The sequence below is a fragment of the Lytechinus pictus genome, chromosome 14 (assembly GCF_037042905.1).
Source record: "Lytechinus pictus isolate F3 Inbred chromosome 14, Lp3.0, whole genome shotgun sequence".
NCBI lineage: Eukaryota > Metazoa > Echinodermata > Echinoidea > Temnopleuroida > Toxopneustidae > Lytechinus > Lytechinus pictus.
In genome coordinates, this window is record NC_087258.1 from 15,267,669 (window position 1) to 15,285,836 (window position 18,168).

Consider the following 18,168-nt stretch of genomic DNA (forward strand, 5'->3'; position numbering starts at 1 on the left):
TGTCTTTATTCGGTCACCAACTCTATTTCCTTTATGGACAATAAAGTTATTTTATACCTTGCCGCTTTCCACCTAAATGATATCCATTTCGTCAAATTTCGACCCCGGCCTAAAAAAAAGAGATATATGTATCATTTTCAATTACCTAAAGGCAGTTACCAACGCATATTGTCATGGGTAATATAAGGAGACGTGATACCCGTCTTTATTGTGAAAAAATATGAAAGTCACTTGTTAGAACAGTTATGTTGTACTCCCTAGTATTCCGGGGGAAGATACTCATGTCCACGAATGAACGGCATGTGTGTCGAGTTAAATTCATAATTTTCTTCATCGCATGAAAAATACTTGGCTCTCTGGTCGCGCGGATGGGGGCATCTAGATGGGATTGTTTCAAAGTGATTATGATTTATTTAATATGACAAGTAGAAGATGAAAGATCCGCTTACGATTTCACTCCGGTTAACTGAGCAGGGTGTCGGAATGCCCAAGGAAAGAGGGCCGTCAATTGAAATAGATTTGATAAGAAACGGTTTAAAAACCATCACGCTTATCTCTCCTTGAGGGGCTGATTTAGCCGCCTACGCGAGTTATATGCGGTGTGGAGAAAATGGGTCTATTGAGAGGGTGGGGGTGTCGGGTGGGGGATAGGGGGAATGGAGATGGAAAGGGGACATGTCCTCCGTGGAAGAAAAGCTTGCGTGAAGAGATGGAAATCGTGTCACACTAGAAACTCAGAGAATGATAATAAGGTGTACTGCAAAAACACCGGTGTTAATTTAACACCAGCATGGTATCTATATCAGAAAACGCCAGAGAATAGTGTTGAAACAGCTGCACCAGTATAGAATCAAACCGATATTGGTTTAACACTAATTGGTGTTGCTTACATGCTAAGCTGGTGCTAGCCCAACGCCAAAACCGGTGTTTTTTCAACACCTCTCTGGTGTCTTTCCGATATAGATACCAGGCTGGTGTTGAATTCAACCGGGCGTTTTTTGCAGTTTGATGTAGAAAAAAAAGGAAAGAAAATTGCTGGGCAATGAGGTGGGGGGGGGGGGGTAGGAGAGGGGTAGAACAAAATCAGATAATATGTAATATACCTCTATATACAGAAACCAGGAAAACACAATTGATCATTATATTTTTTTTTTTGCACATCAATAATTTATTAAAACAAGTATACAATCGATTACAATAAGAAACAACTGCATTCAGACAAAGTCACATCGTAAAAGCTGACAGAATGAAATAGGAATGTCACAAAAAAGTACAAAAAAGCTACTGATGTTACTTGCGGCCATGACTCACCACGATTTAGTACTACGTTGAAGTGGATGGATGGCATTAATATTCTAATATCTTCATCAAACCAAAAGCAATATAAAACCTTTTTATACGTAAAACAATTAAGTTGATTCACATAACATATTAAAAACTGTTTAGTACTTTCAACAATTCTACAAAGATCTAAGTATTTTCGGCAAAATATTTGGTGTAAATTGAGAAAGTAAGTATAGCTTAAATCTAAAAGCAATTGTTTGAACATGATATATCGTGTGTAATATATCCTTGGTTTGAATTTGGCAAGATAAAGGTACATACATTTTGAACGAACTATAAATTTTAATTCATATCAGTTCATAAGTCCTGGGGCACGTTTCAACTGGGCGTTGTGGCGTGCGCCTGTAATCCAAACTGTGGGGAAGTTACAAATTGATGCAGAGGTTCGAGCCCTGGTCACGTCTTTCGGATGGTGACGTTAAAGGTCGGTCCCAGACGTAAATAATCATATCTGATTGATACACGTCTGACAAACTCAAATACACACATAACGCTGTTCGTAAGATATGAATGACTTAACGCACGACTGGTAACCCTTTCTTATGCGCTAAATATTCCCAATTAATATTTAATGGTGAAAATCATTAACCATACATGTAAGGATCGCCAGTCATTCTTATAGTTGTTCTTAACTTACGAACAGCTTTATGAAACGGCCCCCTGGAACGCACACTTCATGTTGTTTTGTTAGTTACAGATCCTAGCATTATTTCAAGCAAGACAAAAACTAACATCACACCTATCATATTACGTTAAGAATCATCTGAGCCCCACTTTAGAAATAGTTTTGATTGAACCTACCAATCGTAACTATGGAAAGCCAACAGCGCAAAAATCCAGAATGCATAAGTCCATTAAAGTGTTCTAATTATGACATGCACTCATCATTGTTTAGACCAGGCGGTCGGCTCCTCTTCGTTCAAAAGGGGGCATTGTGTACATTTTTTACATGAAGCATTATACAGTTGATGGTTTCCATATATAGTTGAGATTGATTAGATCAATCATAACTCTTTGTGAGACCTGGTCCTGGCATCACCCTGTTGACGTGCAACCAAAAATGTCTATCCCTGCGGAGCTGCCCAGAAAGTCCCCCTCAACAGTCCTTTACAGCACAACCACTAAAAACAGAACCACTACCCGTAGAGACAAAGATACTACGTCAATTTCATTCCGAAGATATATACTGGCACCCACCAGTTAGCCCGAGGGGTGATTTTAGAGGTAGCGCGAAGCTCAGGGGCAAATTGGACATGTGAAATGATGAGTATGACGCGTAAAGGGTGCCAAGCAAATATGATACCATTTACATACATGTCTGACTTTTAACTGCTTGTGACCTTTCAGAGATGGGGAGCTTTCTAAAGCTATGTCATCCGCGTTTAAATGTTTAATGAACGTTGAGATGGTTTAGGTAGAGCATCTTCCCTTAGTCACATGTGACATGGAGATTATTATTAAAGTAGGAATGACATTTGCACGAGGGAGTCGAACTCTGGTGTAAAATCAAGCGATAAACAAGATATGAACGATTAATGAATACTGCCAGAACAAACTTTAAGTGAGAGTTGTAAGTGTGAGGATTCATGACAAGGTTGATTCTAACCAGTTATCATCATTGAATAACATGTTATTATTTTTAAGGTTTCCATCCAATTACTCCATTAATTCTTGTTCGTACAGAAATTATGCAACAAAAAAGTATTAAAAATATATAATAATAGTAAAAGGGAAAGATGGCAGCAAAGTGCACAAAAATAGATATTATTCTGAAGGCAGAGTTGACATTGCTTGAATGCATACAGGCATACTTCTAATTAGCCACACAAACAGTGTCGCTTTGTATGTAGATCTGAGCCCGTCTTACAAAGATTTATGATTGATCCAATCAATCTCAACTCTATGGAAATCCATCAATGTCATTATTTTATCTTTAGGAAATTTGCACAATGTCCTTTGTAAACAAAGAGAAGCACACTGAATTTTCAAGAAAAATATGAATGTATGAATATACATCATACCTAGAAAATATTTTGAACAATCATGCATTTTAGATGCTGATGTTGCTGGCTTTCCATTGTTGTGTTTGACTTGATCAATTGTAACTCTTTGTAAGACGGGGTCCAGATCTGATGAATACTACTGGAATTGATATCCTACATCTATGTCAGGCCTTTGTAGAGCATGCACGCGCTTTGTTTTAATAAGTAGATTCATCATGTAATGAATAACAAAATAATGAAATAAATAAATGAATGAAAAATAAAAATCATAACAATTTTTATATTACACACATTTTAAGACATAGACTATATCCCTGCCATACCAACCTAATGTACTTTTCTTGCACATATTCTTACACACATAAAAGTTCATTAATTTACCTAAAAGTGAGTTCCATCATTTTACCGTTGCAAATTAATATCACATATTAAAGGCATATCTGTAAAATTCTAAAGATGTACCAATAACAGTTCTACATCTGTCAAGTTTTAAATGTTCAGCTGTGACACATACAATACAATATATGGAATTTCTTAATAAAATATACTCATGCTTACATACTTTCGTCACACATAAAAAGATAGTAAACTGGGTTATAAGCGTTACAACAATAATATAAACATTTTTTGTCCATATAACGATATATTCTTTGAGATATATAATATGTATATAATTCTATCTTCACTTCACATGCACGTACATAGCATTCCATAATCAATAGAAACAATGGATAGCATCAGTTGACTTGAGAGGCAGACAGACTTAACTCCACTCTCATAGGATTCCTTCTGCCATTCAACAGGTGAGATACACATTTCTGTTATAAAGTATTTAAAACATAATACTTGTGTGTCTTATCTACACGATAAAACATGAGACACTTTTTTTTTCTGTTTAATACTTAAAACTCTTCTACAATAATACTAGTACTATATAAAACCTTCACTGGAAACATGTATATAATAAAAATTTTACACAACTCTGTACAAAATTTACATTTTTTCACAAATGTCTCATTGTTACATCACATCTTATCTTTGCATCAAAGCTGTGTTTCCATACTCCCAAATTGCAAAAAAAAAAGAGAAAAAAGTTTTCCTATTGCAAAAAAATCCTTTTCCTCAATACCACCAAGGGCGTAGGCAGAGGAGTTCTCACACTGGCAAGCAAAACAAAATTTGCACCCCTTCTTCTGCTTTCAACAGCTGATTTTCCAATCTTTAGTTCCGCCTCCCCGAGATGTGCGCCCTACATACCACTTTAGTTCCATCTCTCAAGGATGTGCAACTCCCCATGCTCAAACCAGCCTACGCCCCTGACAACCTACAGTTATATGTCATTATAGAACTATGAATTAAACAATGCATAAAGACGATGACATAATATACATGTAGATTTACTGCTTGGGCTATAACCTTGTAAGGGTATTGGGTAAGTATGTGTACATACATCACATTATCAAAGGTATCATCAGACTCAATGATAAGTGGAATAATAATCATTGGCTTACTAAATGTACATTGACAATAGTAAGTAGCGCTGTGTAAAGAACATTATTGGAAAGGGAGTGCCAAGATTCCTCACAAAAATGTACAAAATGCCTGAAGATAGATTTTAAGTTTACACTGTAGCAAAAGGTGCACTATGGGTATGAGACTTGGCCCCACTTTTCCCCAATCTCATCAACAGATGGCGCTATTCGTTTGTGTCAAATCAAAGAACTTTTACACTAGTAGAATATCTTGATATCTTATTCAGCCTTGATATATTTCAGGAATTATTCCTCGCGAACTTAAACCCTTCCAGGACCCTGGCACAAAAAGCTTAGCCATCGATCGTGGGATTGATTTTAACGATTGATCATGCACAATAACCAATGCAACAATCATAGACACCAGCCTCGCGATCGATTGCTATGCTTTGTGTAAAGGGGTCCAGGAGCAATTTTTTTTTCTTTACTCACATTTGCAAACGGAAGTATATCAAATCACTTCAGTATATTGGAATGTGAATCACTATACTTAGTAATTACTTTACTTTTTATGAATGAATTAGATGGTCAGAATGTAGAAATTCCTTTCAAATCTGAGAAAATACATGTACAGGTCCTATCTTAAAAAGTACATTGGCCAGTACAGTACACACATGGTTCCGACATACCATTTGGTAACCAGTTAAACATTAATGTAATTTCATCAAAAACTTCAAGAACTTCAAGATGACATTGCTAAGAAGAGCAAGCAAGGACAATCACTTGTTTCACCATTAAATCAAAATTACAGAATATACTGCAAGGTCAGAGAAATTGCTTATACAATTTGAAATCAAGGACACAACATTTTTGGACGCAGATACAAGAAAAAATGCAATGTCATAGTCATAGTTAGGCCTACATGAGATTTTCATGTAGTGGCATAACGCGATAATTGCAATAGTCAGCATTCTTATACTGAATTGAGAAATTCAATTATAACTCATATTTTGTGCATGGTATTTACAAGTTAGTAACTATGTACAATTTATACAAAAATGAGGAAGATTTGTCTAATTTGGTTTCTACTTTTATATTTGGTGATACATGTAATTGATTGTGATTGCCAAATCAAATGGCAGTTTAAGTAGCTTATAAGTGTCACTTGCAACATCATCCTAAATGAAACATGGTGGAGATCATCTTCATACATATCAAACGTTCATTTGATTTTAAAGTAATCAAACTGTAAAAGCAACTTAATATATTCCATAGAAATCATTGATTAGTCATGATGGAAAAAAATCTGAAAATGCTTATGGGGAAAACTTAAAGTAATATGAGCAATAGAGGGGGAAAGGAAATAGGAAGTGAATGACTAAAAATTCTATAAGTATTTTATATTTTTTTGCACCCGTACAATAATAAACTTAATTCATAAGCCAACAATCAATATCAAAAAGTGGATGTTATTCAATGTAATTGAGGAATGTAGGCTAGATTGAATTCTTTCATAACTGGAACTTTTTTTTTCTCTCTGCCTTATTTTGTGGTAGGCACAAACTAATGGCGCAGTCGCATTTCCCTTACGACGGCAGTGCGGCGAGTAAAAAACAAACGCTTTTATAATTTTTACCAGCTTCCTGTATGTGGCTCATACAAAAATCCGTAAAACGGCCATCTTCGACTCACCGTGCAGACACTGTAGGGGAAATGTGACTGCAGCACAAGGCTTACCAAAGCAGAGGTACACATGTATTGTTAAACATTCACACAGAACTAATAATACAAAAGAGATTATAAATTTGAGGTAAAGTACTTTGGACCACATCATATTCCGTTTGTTCATTAGGGGAAAAAGTAATAATTTTCATCAAGAAACAGTTTATCTTATGTATCATTTGAATGATTTAAAAAAGAAACTTTTGAGGACAGCAGTACACTGTAGTACAGATAAATGTAGAACTTTTTTAACGTTTTCCTTGGATCACAGATTTTGTGTAGTTTGTGCAGTAAGGCATAAAAAACAAAACAAAACTTTTACGGGGGGGGGGGGGATCCAGCACCATGATCACATAACTTGCAAAATAAAAACTTTTCAATTAAAATCAAAGCACCTGAAACACATCTACAAGCAGATTTTCAAAGTTTCTTTCTTCATGATAACAGGAAGAAAATGCATTTTCGTCTTGTCTTTGTCAAATTATAAAGTGTGGGGGACAGGAATCTTGCAGAAAATACCTACAATGTACAGTGCTAGGACCATGTATACTCTGAACATGTGTACAGCTATATACAGATTTATGTACAGGGCATCTGCCTCGATTCACCTCTAATCTTTGAACTCTGGCCTTTGACCTCACCAGACCTCGCACTTATCTTTGGGGTTCATCCGCGACCCTACGGGGCACTTGAACTGCTCAGCAAACTCTTCTGAATTTGATAACGTTCCAATCACCCTGCAGAAATGACAACACGATAGAGGATCATTAAACAATATTAAGCCTATCTATTTTTAATATATATGGATCCGTTTTGGGGGGGTAAGATCTGTTCTTCTTTAATTTTGAGACCTACAAACAAATCATTTTTATTCAATTAATTGATAACAAAAATCCATTTTAGACCAAATTTGGGTTTGGCCCAATAATTTTGGATGCTTAACTCAAAAATTTATGCAAATAACAATGATAAAATAACGTTTTGCTTTTATATAGTACTTTGCAACAGCCTTCTAAACCACTTTACAGATAGACCTATATCATTACCCCAGTCCTCGTATTCTGGCTTGCCCGCACGTAAAGTATGCACTTTTTTTCTCCTCCAGCAAGACTTCGCAAACTCAATTGGTAGGCATATTGTCCACATACTTCACATCATAAAGTAAGTCAGAAGAAATAAGCTGACAAAAAATGACTCTGTCTTTAAATTCAAAATACATTAGCATCTTCTTTATAAAAATAATCACAAAATTCAATAAATTGGCAATGTGATTGAAATATTAACTATCCCTGTTTTTCATACACATACTTTGCATTTTTTTCATTAAAAGAGACATTCTCAATCAATCTTTTAAGTGGAGAAACATCATGAATGATGAATTAGATATGAAAACAAAAATTAGAACAGACTGAAAGCATGAACAAGTGCGCTAGGGGGCGTGTCCCTTATAGGGTATATTTCAAATAAACACTGCAATGAAATACAATTAAATAGAGAAAGTGTACTTTGTTTGACCTCATAATTTACTTGACCTATAGCCTATAGGGACAAGACGCACTAAGCTAAAAACTCTTGTCAGAACAACATTCAGAAAATGGCAATTCAAGAAAATATGTGACCCCCCATGTCCAGGACCTTCCTGAATTGATTCATTGCTGCTACTCTGTGCTTCATTTGAAAAAGTACTAGGTCTCATGTCACAAAGACTCATAAACTAATGCACAATTCCTATTACAAGTATACAATCAGCCAATCACATCGAATGATTTCAGTAGCTTGTATCTGTTATTGCAAAATTTGTTTAACAGGCCCTGGCATTTTTTTTTGTGGGGGTAGGGGCTTCAAGATTTTTTCCCCTCTCCTTTCCAGAACCAAGTGGTGAACGAACTTTCCATTTTTATGACATCAATAAAACTACTCTGGTAAGGGAATTCACAGATTGCCATAGATGGTAAAACAAATCACCTAGTTTCATCAGGTGTATTCAGACCAACTCAATCACCAGAATACCTGTTAAATTATGAGAACTTATTCAGGCCATAAAAATTCCTGAAAATGTTATTCTGCATTCACACCACCTAAAAGCAGACTGCTTTGGGGTGAGTAGTTGACGTTATGAGCATGCACAGTATGGCAGTATTGTCTGATTAGCAGGCAAGGTGCAATCAGCCCACATTGATGGCATACGACTCCCTGGGTTGTTAAAGTTCCTGTACTTTGCTTTCACACTGCAAGAACATCCACAACCTTGAAACAATCTATGCAAATGATCTCATGATATAAACAACTACCTTCCTTTTTAGCGGGTTTTTATTTCAGGGATATTACACATTTTTTGCTTTCACATTGGCCAAAATTCCTGGTATTTTCTGATCAGGGTAGATCCCGATCAGAGAATACCTGGTTTTCTCAAACTTTGAGGCGGTCTGAAAGAAGCAAACGTTTTGGTCTTGAAATACTTCCAATTGCCTATTAACCCATGCACTCCAGTAATGGTTTTCATGGCAAACTTGGTGGGGCGTGTTTGAGGTGTGTTTGAGGTACCGTCTTTGGGGACCTATAATACTGCTCAAATTTGTGAGATATTGTTTCTCTCTCTCTCACACACGAAGTTCTAAGCTATTAATTTTTACCTTACTTTAAACTGTGAATACGTACAACAAAACATTTCAACTGCAGGTCAAGTTTCGGTATCAAGTTTTTGAACACAAACATTGACACTGGTTGGCAATGTTAGTATATTGACAGATACCCAAACATTTAAGTTACAAAGTCACACATCATCAAATTACGGAGGAAAAAGAATTGAGACCTAATTTTGATGTAAGAAATTTGTAATAAAATTTTGTGAAATTCTTACAGATTATTTACACAACATGTATATATCATGATAAACATTGGTATACGCGGCGCGTTAAGGAAGCGATTCAGATCCGTTTGCACCCGAGCAATATCAATAGGGACAGCGGCATTGAGATCCCTGATGCATGGTTACCGGCCATCCGACGGCATACTGCATCCACCGTTCAGAGCGCACGGCGCCCGCACCAGCAGGTGCCTGACACCAGCGCAGATGCTGATTGGCCGGCCGCATCGGCCAATCACAGCGCACGGTGCACGCTCCAGCGGGCACCAAGCACCAGCGCGGACCCTGATTGGCCAGCGGCTTCGGCCAATCACAGCGCGGCTCACGCCCGAGTGGAGCCAGACAATAGCTCCCGACGCTATATAACCCGTGCGCAGCAGCGTCTTTGCTCATTGCCTGACGAAGTCTAGCAGCTTGCAGACGAAACGTCGCCTTCACACTACGTTTGCTACATCGTGAGACAACTGGTTAATTTCTTCTACTCAACATGTATATACTGTACATACATGTATGCTATCACATTCAACATAATTATGTACTTTCTATGCCTAATATAAGTGTGGTACAGTGTAATACAAAATGCAGCAGTTGAGTCTTGGAACTCTTGTTATTGTGGAAGCGCCGTGGTGTAGCGGTTCTGACTCTCGCCTTGTAATCAGAAGGTCGTGTGTTCGAATCCTACCATGGCCTAGCGTCCTTTGGCAAGGCATCAATCCACAATTTGCCACTCTCCACCCAGGTGTTAAATGGGTACCCGGTAGGATGCAAAAGCCTATGTAGTATGCCTAGCAATCGAGTCTTGGAACTCTTGTTTGAATGCTCCCCAGGGAGTGGAGAAGGTGCATACATTGTATACGGCATGCAAGGATCTGATGACAGGGGTAATAATATATCTGTAAAGCGCTCAGAGACGTTGTTCCGAAGTTTAAGCAATATATAAATGCGGATTATTATTATTATTGTTAGAGTGCTCCCCAGGGAGTGGAGAAAGTGGAGAATACTAGGGTAATAATAAGTACAATGTAAAGCACTTAGAAGCAAAGCATTAAGCGCTACATAAATTATTATTCATTATTATAAATGTTTCATGTTTCATATTTCATATATGCAGAATGGCTAATCTACTCCCCTGATATTTTGTCATTGATGCTCAAAGCCTACTTGCAATACCAAGTTTTTTTAATGAATGAGGAAATCAACACTTTTATTTAATATCCATATATTTTTAGTGATCTTTTACAACTTATTTTGTTTTTATTATTCTTAATTTACCACTTCATCATCTTATGTACATGTTTATAAATTTTCATTGCCTAAGTATTCTTGCCTATACACATATTTCTCATGTCAGTTTTTACAAAGGTTACTGCTTTTTAATGTTTGAAATATGTAATGAGTCTTTTAATTGTTTGTACTTTGTATACATGACCAATTCAGCCATTTGGCTGCGACTCATGTTTTTAATAAACCTTGAATTGAATTATATTATTGAATTGTATCTTGGACTTTTGTTACAGTAATTGACTGTTAGTACACTCGCACCCTAAGGTACTGGCACTCCAGCAGAGTCGCAGTTTTCAACCTCATTTTAGCACTGCGGGTAATTTGTTTGTTGTTGGTTGGAGGAACATACATGTAGTTCGCAAAAAAATGGTTAGTGAACGATAAATCGTAAGAGTAACCCGCAGTGCTTTGGTTGCGTTCACTTCACTGTTTAGCGAATATTGCGATCATTTTGCTGAACTGTTGCCAAAACTTTGGCTGGTCAAATAAAATCATTATGAGGTTTCCATTAAAAAACAAAACAAACCCCAAAATTGCTTCCCCTTCCACTTTATATCACAAGATGGCAGCATACAACTTGCTATCCTTTTAAACAGAAGCATCCACCCAGTAATATCAGAAAGATTACTTTAAGGCCCAATCCACCCCAAAAAGAAGTCCACTGGAATAAAAAAAACAGATAAAAAAGCCCAACTAAATCATTCTCCACTGTATATTTTGACTCAAAGATATGATACTAACAGGATAAGCAACGATAGTGCACCTTATTATTGAAGTAATCATCATCATCATCACAATCAACATCATCATAATCATCCTCCTTTTCATCACCACTATCGTCATTGTCACCATCATCATTTGCATCATCATCATCATCACCACCATTACCATTATAATCATCATCATCCTCATCATCCTTATCATCATCATCACCATCACCATCATCATCCTCATCATCGTCACCATCGTCATCATCCTCATCATCATAATCATCAACATATATTATAATATTATTAATAATAATTGACTGGAGCTGCAATCAATGTAGTGGAAAATTTTTTACTTTATAACCATAATCAGAGTGGCCTGTCCCGTCAAATAATTATATTTCCTACATGACCCTTCCTCGGGCCGCAGAGAAAACTCCTTAGAAATTAATCATACAGTAGGTTTGATTTGTGTCTGTGATTGAACATAGTAATCAATGCAATTAATCATAAAAAAGTTGGTCCTATGATCGATTACTAACCTTTATGTTATAGCTCCTATAATACTCAATCAATTCAATCCATCCATCATACTACACTGGAGTGTTATGGGGACAACCTCATTTCCAGGAAGGTAATTTTAACACTTACCTATATCTTGGTGGTGTGTGTTCATCTGTAAGGAGTTGTAACCTTGCTGCTTGTGGAGTTGAGGTTGAGCACCAAACCTAATATAAGAATCAGATTATACATGAAATAAATAATCAACTAGTCTGCAGAAAATAATAAAAACACTATGTTCTTTTGTTTTCATAATTTCAGCTACTCAATGTAAAAGTTACACATTCTAATTCTATGTTATCAAAAACTTGTTCATTGTTCATAAACTCAGACTGCAATGCATTATGGGATTAAAAAGGGCTTTGAAAATTAATTGTATTAAATGATAAGTATGAAAATGAATAGATATTTAATAATTGTCGTCAATTTGAGGAGGTACACATTGGCAATGCAGTAAGACAACAAATTCAACTTGTAAAATTGCAAACTGGCAACTCTTTGTTACAGTTTTGCTATAATCACTCAGTTTGACTCATGGCAACAATGATTAATCATCCATCCATTTTCATTCTCTGAAACAAAAATAGTTATAGATATTATGATAATATTTGTTTCAAAGAATGAAAATGAATGTATGATTAATCATTGTTGCCAATTTAAGGAGGAACACATTGGCAATGCAATGAGACAACAAATTCAACTTGTAAAAATTCAAATTGGCAACTTTATGTCACAGTTTTGCTTTTATCACTCAGTTAGACTCACAATATCTATAACTATTTTTTTCAAAGAATGAAAATGAATGGATGATTAATCGTGTTGCCACGTTGAGGATCAACAGATTAATAATAGTGATCTTACGAAAGCTGTGCAGCTCTATTCGACCCTGACTCACCTGTGCGAATCCCAGGAAGAAGAGCTGTTTATGCGTTAACCCTAACGCAGGAAGCTCTTGTTCTTCCCCGTGTTCTCGTATCCATTCAATATAAGCCTGCAAAAATAAAAGTGATCAGGATCAGGATTTTATTTCAGGAGTGCTTTATATGATTCAGATTCAGTAATTTATCTCCTCATGATTTATTTCATGTGGTTTTTTTTTCACTATACATCCATCCTATTCAGTGTTGTACAGTAAATCTGCACTTTCACTTTAGCACAAATGAAGCATGGGCAAAACAAACTTTCCAGAGATGTACTGAAAAACTTTATGTACCATCATTCAACATGATTTATGACATACGAACAAGGGTTTGCCGGAGTGGGAAATACATGTACTAGTACAAGTGGCAAACACTGGTACATGTAAATACTGCCTCAATATAAGTTTTGAAGAAAATGGAAAATGGTTACATATATGCAGGGAAAAACTACAAAATATATTTTCGAATTATTTTCGGGTATTGCCCAGAGCCAGCCGCACAGAAACATTGTTAGCATAACAGAGCGCTAACAGTAAGCCCAGTCACATCTTTCAGATTGTGAAATCAAAACATTCATTTCAATGTGTAAGTAATGCACTGTTGAAACAATAGGCATCGCTGCCACATTTCTGGTTGTAACAGGGCCTCTGTTTAGCGCATTGTTAGCACTAACAACGTTTCTGTGCGGCCAGTACAGGTGTTTCTGAAGCGCATTCTAGCACTTCCCTATACCTCCCTGTACTTCCCAGCATTTACAATATTTAAGTGATTTGAATGTTCTCGCCATATCTAAATCTTTAAAGTGTTGCTGACCTTAAAAACCTTGTGACCCATTTGGCGACCAATCGCCTGATCCACAACAAACATTCACAAATCTCTAAAAAAAAGTAAAACAAAAGTCTCAGAGAAAGTAGACGCTTACATGATATGCAGACTTTAATCCACCGTTGTCCGCTATATTTTCTCCTAACGTCCTTCTGCCATTAACCTGTAGGAACACAAGATGTAAATGAGTTAACACAGAATACTATACTCTATCTTGCACTGAAATACAATCACAAGTACAAGTATAAAGGTATTACAGAATAATACACTCTTTATCTGGCATTGAAATATAATCCCCAATAAAAGAAGTATAAAAAAAATATATCTACTTGATATGGTCAGATCTATATTCTTTGGACCGATTTAAAAAAAAAAAACATATTGTGAGGAGGTGGGGATTGAAATTGCCTCCTTTTATCCTAGAAATTGAATAAAAGAGGTATTATAGAGTTAAAATTCTATTTTTTGTAATGTTCCGCTTCTTTTTCTTTCTCTGTTTCTTCTTTTTTCTCATTATTTCACTACTTTCTACAACTGTAAAAGAATAATGGGGGTGGGGCGGTCACCCCTGCCGCCCCCCTCCCTCCCCTACACCAATCAAATCCCGAACACAAACTCAACATTATCAGTCTATGAAAGAAACAGGGACAGACCTTATTTCCTAAAATTTCATATGTGGAGTACTGATCCACCATGCATTCCGTTTGATCGTTAAACTTCTGGATGGTATCATTCTTCCACCATTGATGGAGGTTGCCGTTTTTATCGTACTCTCTCCCGGCGTCGTCGAAAGCATGGGTGATCTCGTGACCCATCACCACGCCCATACCACCAAAGTTCAGAGATCTATGGAAAGAAAATGAATATTCTTTAGAACATGATATCTTGGGGTTTTTTTTCAATATTTATTATTATTATCAAGCATAGTGATAATTGTCCCAACCGAAATTACTGATTTATTCATTGCTGAACTATATATACATCGTACATTCAAAATGTTCATTATGTTGAAATGTTATTAAATATAAATCTATTTTCCTCCTTCTCATTCTTCTTTCCGACATTACTACTTTTTTGTATACCTTTCTCTCTATAACCCCTTCCCTATACTATGCATTGATACATATTTTTTATTATCTATTTGTATATAGTGTAATTTGACTCTGTTCTAATTTATGTAATTCAGCCTTTGGCTCCGAATTGGATTTGATTTTATTAAATACCATTTATCTATCCATCTATCCATCTATCATCTATCTATCTATCTATCTATCTACATGTATCTATCTATCTATCTATCTATCCAAATTTTATAATTTAAGCCTTGCATTTTGTCAAATGAAACCTTGGTTCATAAAGCTTAGAAGGCAGAGTAGACCGGGTGGAAATTTTCCAAACTTAATTGCTATAAAAATTCTACAGGAAAAAAACTTGTCCAATCATCAATATCAGATTGGCAAACGAATAAGATCCTGCTCCAAAGTTATTGTTAGAAATTCGCTGAGTTATTACTTGCTATTGAACGCAATACAAATAAAGATAAGACATACTCACTTTGGATAATCTTTGTCATAAAACGGCGCTTGAAGAATACCAGCTGGGAATACTGTTTACAAAGCAAAAGCAGAACACATTTGATAAGGAATATGTTTAGATCATGTTCTAATAAAACGTAAACATTGAACATACAAGTTATGTTATCGAATCATCATTAAAGGCATTATAAACAAAGACAGAGTACCTGTCTATCATATCATAAGGACCAAACCCGAAGCCCCAAACATTATCTCAAGACATTAACGCAACATGGCTCCCATTTAATGACCTTAAATGAAGCTATAAATCATTGGAAACATATGTTGTTTAATATTATTCTGTACAAAAATAGAATTATGCTGTCTTTAATTATTTTCTGTCTCCAATCAGTAATCCAAGTAACATGATTATTGGCTGGGAATTTCAAATCTATTCACCATAATAGTACACACTATACATTATAAAACTCCAGAGAGAGAGTACGTTTCAAGAGCATTCTAGGAATTCCTTCCTTCTTGTTGCCATTTTCTACACTTAAATGGACTGCGGCCTATGTATATAAAGCCTTTCCAAAGTGGGACTTGAACCACAGACCTTACTAGTTTCCAACCTAGACATGTTATACCAGGGGTACAATGTAATTTATTAAAGTGTCAAAACTGAGTCTGTGCCTGCAGACTACTTGTTCAGATTCATAAAACTTGTCTTTCAGCACAGTGCAAGCTCCTTCTGTTATCATGCCTAGCAATGGTAAAAGGTAGCAAGTGACATCACAAAAAATACAAATCATGCATGTTTGTAACCTAGTATTCTCCTCTTCTGGGTCACATTTATAGATGAATAATCATCCTGCTAGATGACATGTCAGGCAAGACACCCTGGAATTAATTTGGTGCTAGGGTCGATGACAAACAAATTTTAAGTTACAGGAAATGTCACTCTTGTCTTTTCATTCCTTCTGCCATAGCAAAGCAGTACAATGCAGGTGAGGGTTCCCCACTTAACTGTCGAGTGTGACATCACTACTACCCCAGCTGGGATGGGGGTCTAAGGTTACACAAACACTGGCATAACTTCCGCTCTTAGTGGAGTTCCCATACCAGATATTGCATGGACCATCAAACTTAGATAACGACATATCCTACATTTTTTAGCTGTACTTTGGTTCAGGCAGGTGATCATAACAATTTCAACATTAATGATTTCTCTATTCTCCCTCTCCTGCCAGAGGCCACATTTCTTTCCAATGTTCGCAACAAAAACAGTGACATTGAATTTGATAAACAGGCTGCACGCCCCCCCCCCCCCACAAAAAAAAAAAACTCAATCCAATTCAAGCACACAGATGGGATTCCAGACAGATATTTATCCAACCAAATCACAAATTATTTTTAATCCATTGACTTTGTTACACAAAACAATGCCGTTTATATAGCACTTTATTATTGCATAACAATGATATGTTTTTTAAGTAAAAAAGGATAATGTCTCAATCGTACCCAAGTCGTGCACCCATGAACAAATCTCCTCATCCCTCATGTACTGGGTAGACAGCTCCTAGACTGTATTTGTATCATTTTTACAATTTTTGTATTTTGAATTCAAATTGATATTTCATTTTGTTACTTGCATTTGTTTGTAAGTGTTGAAAAAATGATTAATATACAGCGCGTCCCAAAAAAAATGTCCCTCTGACATAGGGCTAAATTAATTCTAAAATGTGATAGTATTCTCAAATAAATGTTCATGAGTAGAAAGCTCATTTCATGATCTAGCTTCTATGAAAATTTCATTGATCACGCTTCAGCGGTTTTGTATAAACACTCTGTTACGTAACAGTGGTGCATTTAAGCCCATTCCAAGTTTGCAGCATTGATGCATTTTTGCATTGTCTATGGCATATTAACCCCCAGTTTTACATCTAGGATCTGAGCAGGGACATTTCCCTAATCATATCCAGGTTCATCAAATCATAAACTTGGGCATGTTCAGAAGGACAAGAAACATAAGAATTAAGTCTGTTTCATGATTGATAAGGGGAATCAGTGCACCAATGTGGAAAGAAAATGTGAATGATGGATGAGTAAAATAAGCTGAAAAATAAAGGGGAATCCGCAAGTTAATCACCCTTTGCGAAAGGAACTTTACCAGAGAAATGTTTTACTTTTTTTCTTTTAAAAAGTTACATTGAATTAACTTAACCACAGTAGCTTATTAACTTGAAAAAAGTAATGAAAACAAAAATGCAGAATATTAGGCATGAATTAGGCATTAAACAGACATAACCAGTTGTCCTAATCATTATGCATCTCCTGTTATCAAACATGAAGTGAACTGTCAAATATTGTTTTTGCCCTTCTGAACATGCTCAAGGTTGTGATTTGATGAGTCTGGGTAGGTCATGGAGATTTTCCTGGTCAGATCAGGAAAATTCTTGGTAAGAATGTTCAAAGGGGGTTGATATGCTAGAAAGTGCAGAACATACAGCAGTGTTGCATGCATGCAAACTTGGAATGGGCTGAAAAGCACCACTGTTACATAATAGACTGTGTATCAAAAACCACTGAAGCGAGACCAATGAAATTTTTATAGAAGTTAGAACATGATATGAGCTTACTAGTTCCATACATTTCATTGAGAATTATTTTTATTTTTTGAAGTAATTCAGCCGCATATCAGAGGGACATTTTTTTTGGGACGCGCTGTACATGTATAAATTCATGGGTGCGTTTCAAGAAGCAAGCAACAATTTTAACTTGGTAATTTTTTTTCTGAGCCAATGAGATACAAGGATTTCAGTAGCTTATGAAATGCTCCCCTGGATAAAATTTCAACATCTTGTTCTTACCCGAGAGAAAAAATATTACACTGGGGCTCAGGATTATTTCAATCCCCAAACGCTCAAAGAGCCCAGGAAAATAAAAAAGA

General features: G+C 36.1%; 1 protein-coding gene across 2 annotated transcripts in view; it reads right to left on the bottom strand.

Annotated features, from left to right (window-relative positions):
• Positions 1–1,141: 1,141 nt before the first annotated feature.
• Positions 1,142–18,168, bottom strand: part of LOC129275799 (endothelin-converting enzyme 1-like) — a 46,730-nt gene continuing 29,703 nt past the window's right edge. Inside the window, exons 11-17 of one of the 2 annotated variants that reach the window (XR_010295742.1) lie at positions 15,259–15,310; positions 14,358–14,550; positions 13,802–13,867; positions 12,855–12,950; positions 12,050–12,126; positions 2,016–7,278; positions 1,142–1,650 (exon numbers count right to left, since the gene is read on the bottom strand). Coding sequence is in view for 1 of the 2 variants with exons in the window: in XM_064109693.1 (XP_063965763.1) it covers positions 7,179–7,278; positions 12,050–12,126; positions 12,855–12,950; positions 13,802–13,867; positions 14,358–14,550; positions 15,259–15,310 (584 nt within the window). In the remaining variant the exon portion in view is untranslated. Of the gene's footprint in view, positions 7,279–12,049; positions 12,127–12,854; positions 12,951–13,801; positions 13,868–14,357; positions 14,551–15,258; positions 15,311–18,168 lie in introns of both variants that reach the window. The other variant, XM_064109693.1, reaches the window with a different exon arrangement.